General features: G+C 36.4%; 1 protein-coding gene across 11 annotated transcripts in view; it reads left to right on the forward strand.

Annotated features, from left to right (window-relative positions):
- LOC131429493 (tyrosine-protein phosphatase Lar) overlaps nucleotides 1-23927 on the forward strand; it is a 415517-nt gene that overhangs the window by 332429 nt on the left and 59161 nt on the right. For 9 of the 11 annotated variants that reach the window (XM_058593632.1, XM_058593640.1, XM_058593641.1 and 6 more), the window contains one exon: nucleotides 3701-3997. The exons of the other annotated variants lie outside the window; for them this stretch is intronic. In XM_058593632.1, coding sequence (XP_058449615.1) covers nucleotides 3701-3997 — 297 coding nt within the window. The remainder of the gene's footprint in view (nucleotides 1-3700; nucleotides 3998-23927) is intronic. 11 annotated transcript variants of the gene reach the window in all.

Consider the following 23927-nt stretch of genomic DNA (forward strand, 5'->3'; position numbering starts at 1 on the left):
ACCAAATTTTAACCAATCAAATTCAGAAAAAACAACTAATATTTTGGTTGTTTCACGATCGCGAGGGGTTCCGTGAATACAATTTCTTCGTTTCTTTTTCCCAATGCGCTTTTTTCAAAGTGTTTTTTAAAAAGATTTTCTGAGATATCGATGTTTCATTAATTTTTAGGACATTCTGTTTTTTCTTGGTTTACCAGACAAAATTCTGTTTATTCTTAGTTTAACAATATGTTGTTGTTTTTTTTGTGGTACGTATCCCCCGCATAAAATAGGACCTCTGTGTATTAATTTAATTCGCACTTTGCGAAGGGTTGTGGCCGCACCATTTTATTACCTTGCGTTTGCCAGACACCAGTGAAGAGGTACCATAGGAAGATTAGCACCGAATAAGTGGTAATTGTTGACGTTGGCCTACGTATTTTTTTCTATAGAAGAGTGCAGATTCAAAATTCAGAAATTAAGACCGTGGCCAGATTTGGAGTATCCATTTCTCTACAAACTTCAAATACATTGTCGATATCATTACATCTACTGTTTGAAATTATGACTTCGCATCGATTCGAATAGATAAAACTATATATTCAACAATTCCATGACTAACTGACGTACGATCTCTCAGAATTTCGTAATATTTCTGTTTTATTTTGTCATTAGGGCGACCATTTCCTTGTTACAGTGGATAAAACATTGATTCTTTTCAATTTTCTTCAAAAAATACATTTTTTCTTAAATTATAACTTCTGAACCACTCGGCCGATCCTACTAATTTTTGGATATGTTGTCAATAAATGCCTATAGTTGTTAGTTAAAATATGCGAATATTGTAAAGTTAAAGTTTTGTGTTTGAAAAAGTCAATTGTATAACTTTTTAACGATTTTGATGGTTTGCACTATGTCATTTTAACTTTTTTCCTGAAAGTTGAGAAATTTCTACATAACATATGCAAAAATTAGCGATTCGTTATTTTTTGTGTTCGAGATAAATTTTTTTGAAATTTTCAAGTCTTCGTTGTTTGCGACCATGCGCCTCCATTTATCAATGGTGATTACATCATGTCAAATTCTTATCCCTTTTAGATTGTAAAACAATTGCAGACATTTCTTGACAAAATATCCACAAATTAACGGAATCAGTCGAATGGTTCAAAAGTTATAAATTAATCAACAACATCTTTTTAGAAGAAAAAAAAAACGGGAAGCTACGAGTGCTTGAAATTTTCAAAAATTCAAATTCAAAAACAAAAAATAACGCATCGCTAATTTTTGGATATGTTATGTAGAACTTTCAGAAAAAAATATAAAATAACATAGTCATGGTCGCAAACCAACAATAGACTTTTTCAAACAGAAAACTTCAACTTTACAATATTGGCATATTTTTTAATAAAAACTATTTATTGACAACATATCCAAAAATTCGACCAAATGGTTCAGAAGTTATGATTTAAAAAAATGTATTTATTGAAGAAAAGCGAAGATAATCGATTTTTCCATCCACCCTAACAAGGAAAAAAGAATGAAAAAATACAGGTCTAATATTTTTTGATGGAGAACGATACTTCCAAATATTACGAAATTCTCACAGATCCTATATCAGTTTCTCACGAAATTGCTGTGTTTTAGACAATTAGTGGTCGAAACGCCGATTAATAGCGAACAACAGCTAATTTTCCTTTTTTTCTAAACCATGCTTGTGGTTTCTACTAACAGAGACGATAACTTTTCAAACTGAGTCACATCGCACAACCAATTTACACTATGTGTGGTTCGTTAACCCCGTAGAAAAAGTGGTAGTAGACCATATGTGATCAATTTTATGCACCGTTCACCTCACACGAGAGGCAATCGTTTTCATCGAATGCTGGATGATCTTGACCAGCACCTTTCTTCACCAACACCAACAAACTAAACGGTGTTCTTTTCTGGGCATCCAAAATTCTCAAGAAATTGTTTTCGAAAGTATATTTTGTATAGAATACAAGAAAATTTCTGTCTAAATATTTAAAACAAAGATTGACAGTGATTTTGTCAATAGAGGCTATCTACTATTGTAGGTTTTTGTCGATATTCGGCATCATTTGAGAAAATTGCACTCAATATTGATTAACATCGACGAGTTTCAGTAATTCGGTCGCATCACTTCTCCGGGATATTGTTGGTGTTGATATTTCCTTCCATTTGATAAATCAATTTTATCATAAAAATGTCTTGTGTAGTGGTATCTTTTCGGAGATACAGAATGATTTGTTTCTTTTCGTTTTGTGTTGTCGTCTCACCTTATTAACACTCTTGAAAAAAGAAAAAAGGAAAATTACACGTGACGTAAATTCAAGCTTGCCGTATATTTTCAGGCATCCACATCTATTAACCTATAAAATTAAAAATTTAACATACTTTAAATTGTATATTTGTATATTATACACTATTAACGCTTCTTTTACGACCATCTTTCGAGACATAAGTTTACAAGTAGCCTGGTTAGCGGTTCAATGCGTAGGGCGCTGGTCTCACAAGCCAATTGTCGTATGTTTTCGCCGAAAGTTGTTTCACCGAATGGGTCATTTCACCGAAAGTCGTTTCACCGAAAGGGTCATTTCGCCGAAAAAGCCATTTCGCCGAAAGGGTAATTTTTTTTAGGGTCATAAATATCTTTTTGCTTTTATATCTCCGCATGTGGCGCAGCCACATAACCGAAGCCAAGATGGCTCGGCGGCACAAAGCTAATGACGAATTCGGCAAAATTACCCTTTCGGCGAAATGACCCTTTCGGCGAAATGACTCTTTCGGCGAAACGGCTTTCGGCGAAATGACTCTGATCCGTTCTGTAGGCTTAGAATCGGCTGCGAAGTCTGTTGAAACAGAGGGTCAAATTCCGCAAAAGGGATGTATTACCAAGTAATCGTTTTGATTGCACTACTCAAGTCCTTTCATTCTCATCAGGAGGTACAAATTCTTAAATAATCAGTGGAACGTGTCACTTGACCCACTTTGTTCTGACACCTAATTGCCAGACATCCGTGAAGGGTCGCTATTTTTGAAGATTTGTTTTGTTAATACCCTACATGAGTTGCATCTTTATAGGAAATGCGTCGAAGAGGAAACGTAAAAAAAGTAAAAAAAGTGTCCTAAGTACAAAACTAGGGCAGTTCCTCAAGGACCACCAATTCGAGTCAAAATAAATTTTCGTTTGACACACCAGTAAAGGAAATGCGCTCTTCTTAGCGGTTCAAGTTGAACTTTTAAGATGCGTAGCAGTGCAATGTTGACTGACGAGTCGAAGGTGTTTTATTCGTGATTCGCAATAAAAGACGAAAGAAAATGATTCCAATCGAAATTTCGCAGTTATTGGTGGAATGCGATAACTCACGAAGAGTTGAAGCATAATTGCTGTTGAAATAGATGGTCTGAAAACTGATTATGTCTGAAATTCCCATTGATGAACAAAAAATAAATCGTGATTTTTTCTACATTCTGACTTTAGCATCATTAAACTTGATTTGTAATTAAATAAGCATTGCTTTTTATGAAAATTTGATTTATTTGCATTTCTAATTGAGTTATATTTTGTTCTTTATTTTTCCTTCTTCTTTATTTCCATGCGTATTTTTTGTTTCGTTTGAAAATGATCAACCATCAACCAATTATCAAATCAAAACGAAAACCTACCGAAAATAATTCGACCCAAATTAAAAAATCGTAGTACCTGGTGCACCACCACGTAATATAACTGTTGAAGCCAGCAGTCCGACGACGATCAACGTGTCCTGGCTGCCACCCCCGGTGGAACGCTCGAACGGGGCGATTGTATACTATAAAGTGTTTTTTGTCGAGGACGGCCGCTCGGACAGCGAGGCGACAGTGACCACGCTCAATTCCACCAGTCTCGTGCTGGACGAGCTGAAACGTTGGACCGAGTACAAGATCTGGGTACTCGCCGGAACGACGGTGGGCGATGGGCCCCGCTCCTACCCCGTCACTGTTAGAACCCACGAAGACGGTATGTATTGCACTGGTTAAACTTCTCCCTTCTATTGGAAGCTTTAGTTTCGATACACAAACACTTCCCAAGATACTACCCCCCCATCTATGGATTCACCAGTGAAACAACATCCACTACCAAGCCCTCCACACATCAACAATACACTCAGATGGGCCTAACACTAACAAAACCTGACAACCGTAACTAACCAATCTCAGTGTTTTTCTCCGCTAATTGCAGATTACTAACCATTTTTGTATTTTGAAGGTTTTTGTAATCGAACAATAACACACATGCTAATATTTTTTTTGAACTGTAAAATAAAATTTTCACCACAAAAGCAGCAAGGATCTAACAAATTTTTGAATTTTGAATAGCTGCTCCCAGAAGGATATTTTGTTCCAATTGTACCTTTTGTATAATCCACATTCTTTCCGTGACCCGGAACGGTTTTTGTCTAGAATTTTGCATATTTAATTTCCTCCTATCCAGTAACATAACAGCAGAAAAAAAAGATATACATAAACATATAAAAATACGGTGCCGATAGCAGCAATACGTTCGTGCAACAACATTCCGGAATGTATTTATAACGGTTATATTTTTCACGGACTGCTCGTGAACCGCAGCATTTTTGGAAGGCCACAGCAGCGCGTACAAACCCGCGTGGGATCAGACGCCGTTTTTCTCGGAAACTTTCGTGGCTCCATCCGCGCCACGAACCGTGGTCGCAGTGTTTTAAGCCACCTACCGCCGCCACATGCAGCCTCCGGCGGTGGTCACGGTTTACAAATTCGGTATTTGTTTCGCACAAAAGGCACAACAAGAGAGCTCATAATTAAGTGTGCATTTCTGTTCGGTCGGAGGTAGTCGCTTTTCAGTTACTTGTCCAACGTTGGACAAAAAAAAATAAATGCAAAAAATAAAAATAAATCGTGTACATGCACTACAAAATGGCAAACCGAGCCCGTGACCACCGGCAGAGACTTCATCCAGGACAAATAATTTTTTTGATGTCCTACCATATATGTTCATATGCTTGTTATTCTTTTTTCAACTCCGTTCAACGCTAAACTGTACTTGCCAAAAGTTGTTGCTCCAACCAAACCCCACCGCCGTGAAAAAGTGTTACATGTGAAATATGCAATGATAGCTGCTCGCGTTCTCTGATACTGAATGAAAAATTGATTATTGGAATGGCAGTAGCATATGAAGAACAAAAAAAAATCTATAGTTTCCGAGCGATAAAATTCCTCGTAAATCAAGCTAATCTAGCGGAATTTTGCTCTGGTTCAATTTGAGGTAGAATTTATCAGGTTGTCTGAACTCAAAAACTGAAAAGATCTATGTTATATCCATCTGGAACTGATATTTCACATCAAAATCATAGAAAAGTGACTTGTGCACACCAGCTTTATCCGGTATGATACGAGTTATATCCGAAAAGTAAGGGCTGTTTTGTCATAAAGAAAATTATAATTAAATAAAACAGGTCCAATTAGACCACTTAGTTTCAAACAAATCAACTTCACCTTTTTACATAAATCTCGTTCGCTTTTTCGAACCAGTTTCGAACCAGTGCAAGAAAGTTAAGCTTGCTTCAGATAAAATTGGAACAAAGACAATTGCCTGTATTTCAGTTATTTATTATTGAATTCTTTTTTTTACAAATGTAGCGTTTTCTTCATACTTTTAAGAAAAAATGCAAATAAAATTATTCGTCACGGTTTCGAAGGAATTCTGGATTTTTTCCGGTAACACGGCTCATTAGGCGGCGCATACCTTCTTCGTCCATCGTTTTAGCTATCTTATTCCACCAGGTCGTCATCTGATTGATGTCTTTGACAACCTTTCCCTTTGCCTTGAGTCTCCTCTTCATGATTGCCCAGTATTTCTCAATAGGACGGAACTGGGGGCAGTTGGGTGGGTTAAGGTTTTTCGGAAAAAACTGGACCCCTTTCTCTGCATACCATTCTTGAACGACTTTGCTGTAATGACAGCTTGCCAAATCTGGCCAAAACATTACGGGATGGTCGTGGGATCGAATGAACTACAAAATTTGTTTTTGAAGACACTCTTTTTGGTATAGTTCTGATGTCATTGTCTTATTTGTAACGAAAACATTCGTTTTTTGCCACAGCTGCAAATGCACTGCCCTTCTTTCGGCTTCCCTGTTGTTTGTTTACAAAGTACAGTCGATTTGCGGAATGTCAAAAATCATACGTGAAGCTGACAAAATTCCCGACACGTGGGCGCCAAGAACTTCCAAATCCGTCCACCAGGAGCGCCACAATATGAGCAAAAGTTTGTTCCAATTCTAAATGAAGCAAGCTTTAGTTACCGGATAGAAGGTCACCACTGTTTCAACGAAAATCTAGGAAATTTTCTCTTGAGTCTTGACTACAATGCGGACACATTTGTCTAACCTTCCCTTCGCTCATTTGGTCCATAAACTAGGCATCATTCTCTAGAAATTGGCTGAAGCAACTAAAAATCCTTTTGCAAACCGTAACTCCTCAGTTGACTGAAACTACGATTTTCGCGAACATTGTTTATTGTACGCACAGATAAGCAAATGACTACCGAATCAAAACAACGCCCCAAATAGCTTCCCCAGTAATACACGTACAGATATGCACAAGTTCAACCGTGTCACGGCTTGTCGACTTTCGAATATAAAATGTGTCGGATGACTTTCTTATCCTATCAGAAATCCCGCAAGGTAGACACATGAAACCATTGATATTTCTATTGTACACTATGGAATGTGCCCCTTTTATGCTGAAGACTGTCCCAGAAAGTATGGACGCACTTTGATTTCGCTGTAAATAATTCACAAGAAAATAATTAAATTTTATTCGATATAATGATAATATTAGACTACAACAACAGAATATTATTCTCAACATTTGCTACTTAGCCATTGTAGACTAGCTGGCGCTCCTTCTTGCGAACGTTCCTCATTACATTCCGTACAGACTTCTTGGCGACAAATTTTGACACTTTTTTCCAATCTTTTTCGAACTGTTGAATGGTTTCGGCTGCCGAGACATGTTTCCTAAGATGTGCCTTCGTTAATGCTCAAAATTCCCCAATTGGTCAAAGTTGTGGGTAATTTGGTGGATTCATGTCTTTTGGGACGAAAGTATACCATTCTACCGTTGATTTCGAGTAGTGGCAAGAAGCAAGATCTGACCAGAAGACAACAGGATCTTTGTGGCTTCGAATCATGGGTAGAAGTCGTTTTTGTAAACATTCCTTGATGTATATTTCGCTGTTCATTGAAGCAGTGATGATGAAGGGTTTCGAAATCTTACCGCAGCTACAAATTGCTTGCCAGACCGTCTCGGACTGGTTTTACTCTTGCCCTTCTCGCATCGTATAATATTGTGGTCCCGCCAAGGATTTGTAATCGAGTTTCACGTAGGTTTCGTCGTCCATGATTATGCAGTTCAAATTTCCAGCAAGAATCGTATTGTACAGCTTTCGAACTCTCGGTCTGATCGATGCTTCTTGTTTCGGACTACGTTTTGGTTGTTTCTGCTTCTAATAGGTTAGATTCAAACGTTCTTTAGCACGAAGAACATTTGACCTCGAAGTGCCACCTTTTTTGGCCACATTCCGAACTAAAACCTCCTTCTTTTGCTCGAAAGCCTTCAGTATACGTTTATCCAACTGAGGGTTAGCAAGACCTTTTTTTCGACCCGTTTTCGGTTATCCACACCGAACTTCCTGATTGCATTTCGCATGACTTTTTTACTTACTCCTTCCATTTTTGCTATCTTTCTCAGTGACAGTCCGCGTTCTGTGCACCATTTGTACACAAATTTTCGACGTTGTTCTTTCGAAAAAACTAATGAAAACGAATAAACAACTGCACAAGTGGTTAGAGAAGAGTTTAAACAACAGGGCGCAGCCATAGAACTTGACAGATTCTGAACCATTGCGAAATGGCAGCGGTTTTTGGTTGCGTCCATACTTTCTGGGACAGTCTTTATGCGCTTTCTCGTTCTGTCTTAGAAATGCACGAAACGTGGAGATTGTTTTTATGTCAACATTCTGAAATTTAAAAGAATTTCGAGTCTTTTTCAAAATTTTCCGGTTACACCAGATCTAAAATTTCCTTTCTGATGTCCAAAAATCGATATCTAAGTAAACGTTCCAGTTTCGAGCGGTTTTTTTCTACACGGATTTCCGAAGTTACCAAATCAGTATCAAAGATTTTACCAAAAAAAAATGTTTTGTGTTTACACCAGATCTGGACGTTTTAAACATTTCTAATACATTTGGCATTTCTTATTACCCAGAAAAATAGACCTCAGTGTAGTTGGAGCGTCGAATTGTATTGAATATTCCATGAAATAAAAAAATGTGCGTTTGAATATTTATTGAAATAAAATACGAATAGCGACTTGAGACGAGAATCGTTGGATCACAAGTATGCTCGTTAATCGGCTAAACCATCGAAGCACATATCTGCTGGGCAGGTAAATGATGCATATAAATTCATACAGTCGCTCTTACAAGCCGAATTACAGTCGGAACCACCAAAATTCATTCTAATCCAACAACAAGTCATTACAAATGAAATTTTCCATCATTTGACAAATTACGTCTTTATGAAGGAGAAAAATCATGTAAACTTACGTCTTCCTAGACTGACATAGGGTACACGCGACGATGCGGGCCCAGGCACGATTAAGCACCAATAACAGCTTCGTTCAGCTTTTTCTCAAAACCACGTTTTTTTCAACTGGGTGTCACTCGTATTTTAAAACTATTACACGTATCAACATGAACGAAACAGCATTGTACTCTTTAGATGTCTCTCTATGGTCGGAACTACAACCAAAAATATTCTTTGTTATTTCATAAAGTTATTAACAATAAAATGTTCATAAAAAGGGTCGAAAATCTAAAGACGGCCGCAATTTTTTTTTTGCGTCGGAAATTTTTCATTATAGTTTCGAACATAACCAATTCGATACAGAATATGAATATGCTTTTTCCTTTCCGATTATTGGTTACCAAGAAATGATGACATCCATCAATAAAATCGAATGAGTTTGAGCAGCTGTTTTGAAAAAAAATTGAGCCGCCATTTTGAAAAAAATTATGAAGTTTCATATATGTATTTGTATGTGTAAAAAGTATATTTCTGAAATATTGTTTAAACAATAAGTGGAGTTTAAAAAAAATATCCACGTTTTTTAGGAACCTTGTCTTAATCGACTGAGGCACAGAAGCACACATCTATTTAGCCGAAATATCATGCATATAAATTCATACAGTCGCACTTACTAGCTGAAGGCAAATTACGGTCGGAACCAGTAAAATTCATTGTATTCCAACATTTAGATCTACAAATGGAATTTTCCGTCATTTGACAAATTAGGTCTATATTAATTGCACCGTAAGTAGGATTAGGTCACCTGTAAAATTCAAAATATTTTTGTGTATAGATGAATAAATCGACGGAACTATTTGAATATGGGAAACACTATATTGAAGTCGATAAATCGACTACCTTTTCTTGAAATACCGCGTCACCTTCGAACACTTCAGCGATTATTTTATTCTAGCATCTCTCCTAATAATGATTGCGAGTCACCTTTCCTGCCTTTTTTTTGGCTTCCGTCCAACGACGTTCTATTATTTTGAATCAAGAACAGAACTCAGACTCTCACGGTCAGTACCGGAAAATTTCATTCCATTTCAATCAATTGAAATCGATTATACACAGTCGATCAGTCGATTGTGCTGAACTTCACACTCAATACGTACAACGCTCGCAGATGCGCTACATGATCAGCGTTCAGTTTTTCATTTGGTGCACTGTCAATTGCTGCCTTGAAATAATAAATATCCCATTTAATAGTTCAACGGTAGATCAGTCCTAATAACTAAAATGTCAATTACAGAATATACATAAAAATATTGCTTCCACATTTAATCATCAATCGTCTCTTCTTGTATAGCTTTCCATGCGCTCCTCTTTATAGAGCTTCGAGTTTTGAGACTCATATATAACGAAAATTTAGGACATTTGACCGCAGTTGCATATTGCAAACCAAACAAGAACTTTTCTTGAAATCTTAGAAACACCGAATTTAAACATAAAATATTTGTCAAGCGAGCTGCCGGAAGTTGATATTTACAAAAGCTTCGTCAGTCATCAATATGCCTTGTTGGTAACTAAAGTTTATGCCTTACCAATAAGTTTTTAGTGTCCAGTTTTGATGGATGTTTGCTGATACGATTGGGGCGATAATCTTTGCGTAGACGGTGCCTCCTGTTTCTGTTACAACCATTTTTTTATGACGATGAATATGGCGTTTGTTTTAATTCTTCCAAATATATCCTTCGATTGTAAGCTCCACTACGACGCATACAGTGATTCTACCAAAAAATTGTGGTAGCCAAATTCCAAGTTTAATTTTCAACGCGAATTTTCAAAATTCTTTCGATTTTCATATGTCTCAACATGTTTAGATTCTGATGAATCATAAGAAAATCGTAACACTGAAAGAGGAGTGCTCAGCGAACATGAACCGAGTCATTTTCGTTGTGGAGTTCTTTGCTACATAGCAAAGCTCGAGCAGATATTTGAACAATAAAACTTCGTGCTATTCTTGTTTCAAATTCCAGCGAAGCAATAAGCAGAAGTGTGCTCCTGTTGCTCAGTCGATTAACGGACGTACTTTGTGATCCAGTGATTCTCGGTTCAAGTCGCGCGGCGGTTGCAATCAGTATTCTTTTTTTTTCAATGAATTTCATATCATGGAATTTAAGACACAGTATTGAATGTTCTTCCGCGTACTGTTGCGTGAACTGCGACACTTCATTTATGTGCATCTAATAAGAAATAAGATCACAGGTTTTTTTTTCGAAATGTGCATTTCTAAAAACCACTGCTGCCACTATTTTGCACGTGAACGTATAAATCGAGCATTTGTAAATTTGTTAAGAACAAATTTCTTGTTAATGTTGATCGAATCTTGAGATCATCAGCAAACCAGGAATAATACCCATCGTTGAAGGAGAAAAAAATTCAAGGACAGACTCGGAAAATGGCAGATAGAGAGAGAGAGGTCAAGCGGATGGTAGATACATCATCCACATTCATATGTAGTATCCAACAGCTGATAGTCCTCACTATCGCACAATACGCAAATCGCTAATTCTGCCAATCGTAAGCCCTATATCCATATGTTCAACGTATTCATACCCAACTTCGCGCACGCAGGAAAATACCCTACGGCCAATAGAGTCATCCAATAGAACGAACAAAGTCCAGTTTCGTGATCAGCCGTATCTGCATCAAATTCAGCCTTAGAATTAATTATTGAACGATAGTTCACTGGTACAAGTACAACTTCTCACTCTATAGTTGGATGATGAATTATTAGTCTGCCATGAAGGGAATCCTTGCTAATTGCCAATCGTAAGCCCTATATCCATATGTTCAACGTATTCATACCCAACTTCGCGCACGCAGGAAAATACCCTACGGCCAATAGAGTCATCCAATAGAACGAACAAAGTCCAGTTTCGTGATCAGCCGTATCTGCATCAAATTCAGCCTTAGAATTAATTATTGAACGATAGTTCACTGGTACAAGTACAACTTCTCACTCTATAGTTGGATGATGAATTATTAGTCTGCCATGAAGGGAATCCTTGCTAATTGCAACAAACGCTTTTACCTAGACGTTTGGGCCTTCTATTTGAATGCTTGAACCTGGCGAACCTGCTGCTTGACGATTCGCCTACGATAGTTAACGGCACGACAAACGGCAAACGGGCTGTGTGCCACACAGTTTGCTGCCGTCCATCATAAAACACGCCTATTCACTTCAACATTAAACGGCGGAACGAATTGAATTTCTCGTTTCAGTTTTAATCAAATCTCGCATTCCCAAAATTAGTTCCACGTCAGCAAAATGACATTCTTCATCGTGAGATTTTTGGAGACCATTTGGAGCGTACTCGGTTTCTGCGCGACAAACGGCCCAGCGTCCCGTTTTATTCGCCTTGTTTCGTCGGCCGCCGACAGAACCGTGGTGCCAAATAAAATTAAGATTCTCATTATCCCCGCTGCAGAGGAAGCATGGTACTGGTGTCCCTATCCCCCATCCGTTCGTCGGGCGCTGATGGGAATTGTTTTTCCCCCATGCAAACTATACAAGCCTACTACCTTTATTTCCGGTGCCTAAACTCCGTCACTCGTTCGCTTAGCCAGCGAGGCGAAGCCCTTTGCGGATCATCCGAAAGTCGGTGGGAACGCGGCCCGTTCCGGTTGGGGGATAATGAATCAAGCTTTTGCTGTAAAACCAAATTACTTTCTGCAAAAGGACTGACAATAAAAATTCCTAATTCATTGTGTTACCTGATGTTAATGCTCGCTTCTGGTATAATGGTTGTCATGGACTTACGTCGTGTACGAGGCTAAGGTCCCGGGCCCGGGCCCAAACATGGTATTCCTCTCCCGCTTTGTGTTCCATTGGATAAAAATTTATGACACAGCGTGAATGCTAAAGGGTCAGGTGACCGATTTTGGGCAATTACTGTACATGTCTGTAGACACTTGCCCGAAAGGTAAATTATCAATTCGTGCAAAGCAACGTGTCTCTCGGAGAATTACGAAGCTTGTTTCTATTATTAATTTCTGCACCCTACAAGGATCTTCATGTTCAACTAATTCAATGTCAATTTAGAAAATGAGAACGACAAAGCAGATACTACAAAAATAAAACAAAGCAGGGATATTTAACCGTGGTGAGACCATTGATTTAATAGGAAAGGATTTAATGACTTTAAAATTTTACTCCACTTCGGAACATCTGTTCATGGTTTCCTGTTTTTCCGTGAAGGGATCTAATTCGCAATACCTTCTTGATGATAATTTGGTCGCTTGAATTAATGACAGAGTAATTTAAATACGGGATGTCCCCAATACCCAAGTATTTGTGTTGTCCCTTTTCGACTGAATGGAATAATTAATTTAATTTATTGAAGTGGATTTCGGAAGTTCCATCCGAAACGGCACACATAGTCGACTGACCGAAGATACCGGGATTGTTGGGTTGGATTTCGTATTAGCCGACCATTTCTAATCTAATAGAGTTCATCATTGCCGAGGAATGATGTTTGCTTGAAGCTCACAGGGAATAAAAACTGATGGCACCAAAAAAAAACTCGAGGAATTGGAAGATTAAAACCTAACGTGTGGATCGAATTATTCAGATAATAACAACTCGGTGTCAGCAAATCATAAAAGAAAAAGAAATCGAATATTTGTCGTCACTAAGGGCATTCAAAATCGTACAAGCGAATGTAAATTAATTCTTCATGCTACTGCTTTTTCTGATTGCTTTTGGAAATAAACAGAACACGTCGATAGAAGAGAAAAAAAACCACAACCACTTCATTCAGTTTTCAGCGAACGCGAACGAGCTTAGGTAGATGTCGTGGGGTAGCAACTTTTGTATTTTACTGTACATTTAAAAACATAGTATGTAACTCTTTTATATTCATAGCTGCATTTGCATACCGCTCGGGACGGACAGCCACTGATTTTTGATTTTTGATGTAGTAGCCAAATAAATGCAAAAAAATATTTCTGTTTTTCTTCTTCTCTCTTTTTTCCACGCCATATCTCGATTTAAAAATTTCCATCCATTAATCGAATCATTCTTTTATCCGACATCAATTCGCGCCACAGTCGCATAATTTCGGAAACGGTAAATTCCAACGCTGACAGTACTCAGTATTGATAAGAAAACGCACTGTTCTCCCATATCGCACCTGTTAATTTTTTTTTTTTGAATATAACTCTCATAATCGCTGTGTGTCAACGTCGCACAAATTTGCATCAATCGCAAGAGTAATCTCACCGTGTTGGTCAAATTTTTTACTTGCACAGAAAATAAACGGATTGTGTACTTTTTGCACCAGTAAATTTTTTTGATGTGACTGCACACTATTTTTCACCGTAAGAGCGCACCAAATGTTTTGATACGAGGAACTATTTTTCTACTTTTCGCATTATTCCTGTATTCAACTGTTTTAGTTATCGGTTATTTTCATCTCGTTACACCTGTTTATGATTTGTCTTACCGGTTTTTTGCACACGAAAATTTTTGCATGCATTTTTGTACAAAAAAATGGAATCTTCGAGAAATACACCGTCATTTTTCCAACAAGGATTTTTTTGATTTTTGTGAATACGTGTATTTTTACTCGCACCAGGTATTAAGTATTACTGCACCCACTTATCCAGCACCAAAGCGAAATCGCACAGATAATTAAGTGTTTTTGCACCTTATCTGCACTCCTTTTCACAGCATTCTAATAATAAAAAAACGCACATTCGCTCACTTACACATGCACACCATTAATTTTTTTTTTTTCGTTTTTAAATTGTTTCGGTTCGAATTTATGTATATTTCCAAAAACTGTATGTCTTATGATTTGATTATTTCCGCCGAAAAATCAGGAAAAATAATATAAAATATTCAAATGAAATATCACAAAAGGTACAAAATTCTCATTCAAATTACGGTCACCTAAATTTTATTCACGTCGGAAAGCTAGATACAATGAAAGAAAAACGAAGTTAGTTAGATAAAGCAACGAATTTAATAACAAAAACAGCAAAATATCCAAAACATATGCCAGGGTTAAATGAGACATGGTTTATAGAAGAGAATGGCAGAACCTGTCACTCAGGATTCGACACAATGAAAACAAGCGATGTGAAAATTGTTGTATATTCAATCTTTATTACTTTGCAACTTGTTCTGAAATTCGTTTTTTGGTTAGTAAAAAGCCATAACGACTTTTTGCTAATTTCTCAAATCTTTCGGAACAATAGAACGTTAGCGCGGGATTGGTCTGAATCATACAGCCCATTCATAAATGTAAGATTTGACGCTTCCGAAAACAAGAAAAAGTCGATTCAAACGTTACGTCTGCTTTGGTCAACGTCAGTGGAAACGGCATCGTTCCGTCAAAAATCAGAAACAAATGCCTTCACAGCAATTACCTAAAACTATTATTGACGTTCCGCTATCGTTCAGTGTCGATAGCTTATGATCGTGTGAATCGAGCTTTTTCCGAAAATTCATTGGTATATCTTAACAAAAAAAAAATTTATCACTATAAAACAAAAGAATGTTTGAGTGGTTGCGTTGGTTGTGTCGTATGAAAGTGTAAAGAAATCATTGTGTCCACGGCAAGTGTTCGAGAACATTCAAAATTGGCTGTTATCACAACGGGATTCGGAATGCCTAGGCTGAGTGGAAAAAGAGTTTTGAAATTCGGTGAAACTCATGAGTAATGCATTTATACCAAAAAAAAAGATGATCTGAAAAGATTATTTTTAATTTAGACTGGTTAAGAATAAATGCTGCCAAAATGCTCGGGAAAGGTGGGGGCAACAGAACAAAAGTTCTTTCTAACTAATGCTGGAAAGTTTTTAGTTATTTGCAATTTCAAGAAAATCAAGCTCTCTGAGATCTTCACCTACAAGGTGTGCCAAGTGGGTCAATTTTAGTAAAATCGCCCAAAAAAATTAATATTTTTATTTTTTGTTCAAGTGTTGAAAATTTGGTTCATTGAAATGTCTTTCTGAAAAAAAAATTTTTCTGGAAATTATAGAAAAATTAAATTTTTGGTCAAATTTTTAATAAAGTTTAAAAAAGTGTGAAACTTTTACAGATCGTACATAATACAATAAACTTAAACTTATTGTATAAAAATTGCGACAAAAAATCCATATTTTTTCTATACAATTGTTGAAAACATTCGATTTTTTCTAATGTTATGAACTTCTTAAAAATTGAGACAAATTTATCATAATACAATAGAACATCCTAGAATCTAGAGTTCAGAACATTGAAAAAAACTGTTTTGAATTATTATTATATTTCTCACATAACTTATATTTTCAGAAACATCACTAGAAGATTCTGTCAAGATTTTTTCTAGTGGTGGTGTTTTCTTCTACCGTACCAGTACATACCGATGCGTACCGGTTTTGCATCATTTTGTATGACAGCTTTGATACTCGTCGCCCTATAATAAAAGATCTGGATGAAATTCCACAGTATCTTTTAAGACACTGAGAGCTTTAATGGGCGGATAGGGCCTAACACTTTTTGAAAATCATTTATTTTTTCTTTGTATTTTCTTGTAGTAAAACATTTCAAGAATACTCTGTGAAATTTTCAAGGCTTTCGGAACAAAACTCAGCAAGTTATGGGCCTTTATCTTTGCTTATCTCATACTGCGAAGAAGTGAGAGCTTGGCGCACAGGCCCAATATTCCTGCTTCGATTGACCTAAAAACTTGACACAACATTCTTGAAATGTTTCATTATAACAAAAGAAAACAATATGTCTTTTTCATAAAAAGTTAGACCCTACAGGTTCCCTAGAGTGATAAATTGGTTCCTTAGATTTTATAGACAAAAAACTTTGAACGCGTTTTTCTCGAAAGCAGGTTTTGAAAGTCATGATTTTGATGAAGCGTTCTCAAAAATATCTCTTCACCGACTTTTTTTATATCGTTTATTTATACCCGGCTTTAACCTAATTGCGGTCGATCGCCGGGCTACACCGACTTATTATTCGAGATTTTTCTACGAAAAAATTACAAATGTTGTTCAAATGTAGCTTTGTATTATGCAATACGTTTGAGTTTATTTGGTTGAACGATAATTCTGAAAAAAACGCAAAACAGATGTTTTGCCTTTCTCATATAGAAAGGTTATGCAATCACTGTGAAAAGTGACTTTTGAACCGAGGCCCGAAGGGCCGAGTTTCATATACCATTCGACATTCGCCGAGTACACAAAATGTCTGTGTCTGTGTGTTGGATCCGACTTCCGGTTCCGGAGTTCTGGGGTAAAATGTGCAAAAAATTAAAATATGTGTTCTAACTTTTCTCGTAGATGGCGCGACCGATTTTCACAAACTTAGGTTTAAATGAAAGATCCTATGGTCAAATACGTAATTCCTTAATATCATCCGATTCCGACTTCCGGATCCGGAAATATAGGGTAAAGTGTGTTAAAAATTTTACACCATTACTGAAAAGGGCGAAAAATCGTAAAAAGTTTTCTAAATCGACCTCAAAACTTCTTGAATTGATAGTTTTTATCAGTAGACGGTCAAACAAACCGATTTCGGTTATTCTTTTAAGAATCGAAGAAAACTATTTTGAAGAATACCACAGTATTATGTATGATAGTATGATTGATATGAGAAAGGCATCATTACACCAGTAGGTGGATTAAAACAGTTTTTTTTTTCATCATTTAGACCCTTATATCACCCCTTAATTTGAAACATGATATGTAAAAATCTATTTTACCGTTACTGCGAAATCGAAAAAAAGTTCCGTTTATACACGAAAAGACCGAAATCAGTATTTTGACGAAAATATTAGTTGATTTTCTGTTTTAGTTAGTTATTTTTTGAGACAACTAAAAATATCTTACATTTGCTAATTTGAATTTTTAATTCTCATTCTCTTAATAATAATAATAAAATATTTGTTGAAATGGCTATTTTTTGGTTGAATTCACAAATTAAACGTGCTGTCATTTCTTAGTTAAGACACACTTCATATCCATTCAACTAATTTTTTAGTTGAATTAGAGAAATAAAACGTTGTTTTTAATCAACATAAATGGTTGAATTGGCTTCTGCAATTTGCAGCTATATGGCGCACTGTCACCAAAAAAACGTTAACACCGTAATGACTACTAGCCACTAGATGGCACACTAATAACGAAAAAAATTTCTTATTCGGTTGTCTTATCTATACTGGCAGGTATAAATACGATGTTGTATTGGAGAAAAATACATAAACGAAATATAAACTTCTTTGGAAAATTTTTCGTCTAAATCACTTCTTTCTAAATTATTACGCACAATCGCTTCAAATGCGCACAAATTCTGAATAAATACACTTTTCACTAAGAGTTTACCTCATGTTTACATATCGGTATATTTATATATGGATATATCGTAACACATGCGAAAAACATCAAAACAATTTGCAAGCAGTTTCAACAATACTGTCCTTTTTAGCCTTTAAATGAAATGGTTTTGCTTTGACACTTCTCATGAGCTTTTGCCTAATAAACTTGGCAATAAAATCAATTTCATTTTGTTTTTTTTTTGTGCGTCCTTCAGCAATGATGGTGATAGATAAATACAAACAAATTTTCTGATTTTAATAACAAAATTAGTTTTCAATGAGAATTTCTTGTTGGATTGAAATATTTCTAGTTTGCGTCCAGGATATTCGCCAACTAAACACATTCTCTCAAAATAAGAGTTTTTTTCAGCAAAATAAATTCTCAATTTTAACTAATTTCATAGTTATTTTGGAAATTTTGTTGTTAAAATAAACTAATTCAAAAACATTATTACGAATTAGGCGCAGAGCTAATTTCGGTCGTTCCGTGTAGAGCTTTTCTTCACTATAACCGGTGAAGAGAGAGAGAATCGGATCTGAATCAACTTTTCTGGGACTTTTTGAAGAATTTCAAGACCTTTTATTTGCATCTTAGTTTTGCAAAAATAGATGATAACTTTCCGAGAAAATTGAGTGCGCATTTTCTCATAGATTTTCATATATTGTCTTGTAATTCCGGAACCGGAACTCAGATCGGGATATTTCAATTCAATAGCGATAATAAGACCTTTAATTTGAATCTGAGTTTGTGAAAATCGTTTTAGCCATCTCTGAGAAAATTGAGTAACATTATGTGACACACACAGACATTTTGTGATCTCGACGAATTGAGTCGAATGTTATATGTCACTCAGCCCTCCGGGCCTCCGTTCAAATGTCGGTTTTCACAGTGATTTCATAGCCTTTCTTCATGAGAAAGGCAAAAAAATCAATTGTTTTTGAAAATTGTATTGAATAAATCTGAAAAACGATCTGTGAAAATTTTATTCAAATATGTTTATTTGTTAAAGAATGGCATGACTCTATTAAAAAATTGACAAAAAATTTCATTTTACTATAACTTTCAGAAAATCATTTTAATGATCAAATAGAACTAAATGATGAACACTAAAATATTATGACCCAGGTTGCGAGAATTTTTTAATGGAAATACATGTTGATTGGTAGTAATAGATACAAGATTCATTATTAGTAGGATGTCTTTGGAAACATTTGGAAGCATTTTTTCTTTTTTCCACAAACTCACAAACACCACGTCGAAACAACTGCTCATCTTTTGAAGCGATTCAGTAGTAAAGCCAATTTTACACATCTTCATAACTAGTGAAGTGCTGTTTAACAATTACATGGGACATCGAAGAAAATAAATAACAGTCGGAAGGAGCCCAGTCTGGGGAATTTGACGAATGAAGTAAAAATTCCCAACTGAGTTCAGAAATGTTGTCGTACTACAAAATGACCATGTTCTGTCTTGTGGAGCATTCTGATCGTTTTTCGAAGTATGCTTGATTCAATTTCATCATTTGCTGTTGGTAGCGATTAGTAGCTACAATTTTCTCTGGTTTGAGAATCAAGTAAAAGACACCGTTTTGATTCTACCAAATGTGCAACATCGTTTTCTTTCCGAAGCGATTAGGTTTTACAGTAAATGTAGATGATCGAACCAGGATTTTCTTTTCTCGGAATTCTCAAAATGAATCCATTTTCCATCTTCCGTCACGATCTGGTGCAGAAACCGCTCACCGTTTTTGTTTTGTTTGCTATCATTTAGCTCATGAGGAATCCATTTTCCGTCCTGTTGAATCTTTCCCATGGCGTGTGGATGATCAGAAATGATTTGAAGATTAACGTTCAATCTTGAGTTTGAGCTTGGGTGTTGTCTTCGTTGAACAATTCTTGCATTTCGGCACAAGACTCGATTGATAGAGCAAGTCTTCTTTTTTTTTCGCAAAACAAAGTAATGAATCAACTCTTCCCGCAAATGCTCTTCATTTGGCAAGAGCTTCGGCATGTTCACTTCATTAACTAATTATATGACACTTACTATCAATTTACAAAACAGCAGTCGTTTTTTGACACGCTATGTTACAGAAGAAATGACGCAATAGTTTAGACAGTGAACTAATCCCGGTTTTGCAGAGACATCTCTTTACAAAATACCGCATTATTGACTGACACCAGTTGTGTCATAAAATTAATGAAATTAAACTTGGACAATACCTATGAATCTGTGAAGTTCCATGAAGGGTTGGTGTCTAAGTAATCTACAAAATTTCAAAGTAATAATATTACTATTGTTATAATTATTATTGAAGTAATTTTAGTATAAAAACTTGTTAAAAAATTTCACTCTTAATAGCTTAAACCAATTTCGGATCGCGTTTGTTTTATATGTAGATTTTTGAGTCATGTATTGTTTTAATCAAGTACATGAATTGTTGAGGAATTTTGTTAACAGAAATATTACATTTTTTATTTGCTCCGAATCGAAAATTCTGCTCATAAGCTTGATTTCATAGCTAAAATCACCAGCCACGAGCGGCGAAACGAATGCTCTATCAGAGGTCTATAAGAAGTGAAGCTCCTTACTGAAATGTAGACCCAAAACTATGCTATCTTTTAGAACTACTGAACAAAATGACTTCTTGAATAAAGTATTAAACTTTGCATAAAAAAGCTAGTTTCATACTATTACAATCTGTGATGTTACTACCGCAAGAGTATCAAGCAGATGAAACCGGAAGCGCAGAATAATTGGCGACGATAACCATTTATAGCTGCAGTTTGCTCACTACTCAACTTTCCCGCAAAAAGTTGAATGTTCGGTATGAACTATCTTCTAGATAGGTCTCAACCCATTCCTCGCACGTAATGCCATATGGCATCATCAGTAATGTCTTGTTCAAAAGAATTTTCTCAACTTGTTTCCACATGCCCAGTTATGCCACTATACTGGCGATGTAGCGAAGAGATAGAACTGCCGTCGATGCCAATTTGCCACGATTTTCACGACTGTCGTTTAGTGAGTGTAAATGTACCAGCACAAAAGGGGAGGGAGCTTGCTCACGCGATAACCGAACCATACGTAGTTAAACAAATTTTCTGGGTAACTAACTTTCGTTTCATTTACCCTCTGAAGTATTTCTAGAACTAGTTTTTTAACCACTGCAAAATGTTCTATATTAAAAAATGAAAGTAGTTAACATTAGATTGTGAAACCTTCGCAACAAAACAGTAAATCTGAAATTCTTTTTTTTAACTGCATTCATATCAGTCTTTATCAGTTGGTTTTACAAACAATTTAGCAGTTCATTTTTTTTAATGTTCATTCCTTCCGAAAGTGAATGTTTCGTTATACATAGATCAGTCGAAGAGGACAGTAAAGACTAAACTCGAAAAAAATACAGCAGACAAATATGATCACCAAAAACTCACTCTACCTTATGATAAAAAAAGAACCGGAATTTTATTAAAACACGCAAAATTTCACTTTTTTATAAATTTCTTTATTATCGCCTTCAAAGTACTCTCCTCCTGCGGCAATACATGCATGCCAACGCTTGATCCAATTTTCCATACAAGGCCATCCGGCCATAGGCCGCCGAAGGTATGGCCTTTAGTTAACGCAGCGAATTCTCGTTTATGGTCTCTATGGTCTCAAAACGCGTTCCCCGCAATGGAAATTTGAGTCTGGGGAAGAGGAAAAAGTCACACGGGGCCATATCTGGAGAGTACGGTGCTTGGTTGATGATATTGGTTGAGTTTTTGGCCAAAAACTACGACACAACCAACGCTGTGTGAGCCGGCGCATTATCGTGAAATTCAGCTTTTTTGGCACCAGCCGAGAAGCGACGCGTTTCAAACCAAAAACATCAGTGAAAATGTGTTCGGCTGATCCATAACAGATGCCCAACAACACAGCAATCTCTCTAATCGGTACAGAACGATTTTGCAACACGATTTGCTTCGCCGATTCAATGTTTCCTTCAGTAACATATGTTGTTGGGCGGTCAGGGATCTCATCATGATCCAAGCTTGTACGACCACCTTTGAAGCGTTTATACCACTCGTATGCCTGTGTTTTTCCTAGATACGATTCACCAAAGGCCTTTTCTAACATTTTCAACGTTTCGGAACACTTAAATCCATTTGCAACACAACATTTGATGCACGCACGTTGTTCTAAATTTTCATCCAAGATAAAAATCGCCACACGAAAATTTTTCAACTTCTTTGTATAGACGCCAAACAAAAACTAATCGTACGATATGCGTCAAAATTTGACAGAATGTGTATAAAAGTGTTGCCAACGTTGAGAGAATAAAAGTTTACCGATTGGACAAGCGCGAGAATTTTAAAATGAAAATTCCGGTTCATTTTTGATCATAAGGTAAATCGGATATTTTTTAAATTCTCTGGAAATAAATAAACACATATTTGCTATGTTTTTTGCAAAGTTGATTTATTCGGCCTGGTCTCCTAGGGTAAATGTCCGTACAACCTTCCGTGTTTTCCTAAGTTTCTCCAATTCATCTGAAGAACTACATCGTTGACTTCGTACCACTCCATCATCGGTTTCGCGCAATGACACGCTGCCAAATCCGAGCAAAACAGAGTGTCACCTTCGTGGAACTGGAGGAAGGGCGGCAGGCTGCTTTAAGTTTTTTAGATGAAATTCAGGAATTCACAAGACCTTCCATTTGAGCCTAAGTTTGTGAAAATCGGTCGAGCCATCGCTGAGAAAAGTGAATGATATCCATTTGAGAATATATATAATCACTGTTTCCGATGCTTCCGGAATGGGACATCGGGAACCAAGATAGCCGGTATCGATTTGATTGATTGTCTACTGATAATGGCTACCGATTGGAGTAATTTCACACCCAATTTAGAAATTGTTTTACGTTTTTTGTTTCGCTTTAAGGTGACGGTATCAAATTTTAACACACTACCCAATAATTCCGCAACCGGAGGTCGGATCCGGATGAAATTTGGAAATTTTGTATGAGATCATGAGACCTTTCGTTTGAACTTAAGATTGTTGAAATCACGCCATCTCTGAAAAAAGTGAAGAAGTAACTTGAAATATGAATTTTTACACTAATCACTCTGTAATTTCGGAACCGAAAGTCGGATCGAAATACAATTCGGGAACTTTGTACGGGACAATTATACCTTTCGTTTAAATCTAAGTTTGTGAGAATCGGTTCGGCCGTTTCTTAGAAAAGTTAGTGCACTTATTTTTTTGCACATGTAACCCTGTAATTCCGGAACTGGAAGTCGGATTCGGAAATTCAGGAACTTTGTATGGGGCGCTACAAGACCCTTCACTTGAACCTAAGTTCATGCAAATCGTTTCAGCCATCTCCGAGAAAAGTGAGTGCAAAAATGCTACAGACATACATACACACAAATATACATACAGACGTTTTGCGTACTCAACGAACGGAGTCGAATGTTATATGAAGCTTGGTTCGAAAATCGGTTTTCACAGTGATTGCATAGCCTTTCTTTATGAGAAAGGCAAAAATACATTCTGAATTTAGAGAAGACTTTGTTTCAATTCCACATATGATTTACTCTCATGCACTTTTGCAATTAAACCCAATTAAACCCTATTTAGTATGAATTTAAATTATACAAGCAACAGGAGCGCACGATTTTGTTTGTCTCGAGCACCGAATCTGCGTAGCGTTTGGGTGCTTGTTTGTACGCTATATTTGTAGAGCTCGCGAGACAAACGAAGACCTGCGCTTCTGTTACTTCTGTGTATGCAATTCAAGTAAATAGTGTAGTATTTTTGAAACTGCCGCATGAAACATACTTGGTGATATAATTTTTACTATTCCAATTATTATCTTTAAAAATGTGATCTATCTAAACCAAACATTAAAGCCGAAAATGCCGGTGCCTTCGTGTAATGCAGTGAAGCTGTGGACAAAGTTGAGAAAAAATCAAA

Source organism: Malaya genurostris, chromosome 2, assembly GCF_030247185.1.
Source record: "Malaya genurostris strain Urasoe2022 chromosome 2, Malgen_1.1, whole genome shotgun sequence".
Classification (NCBI taxonomy): domain Eukaryota; kingdom Metazoa; phylum Arthropoda; class Insecta; order Diptera; family Culicidae; genus Malaya; species Malaya genurostris.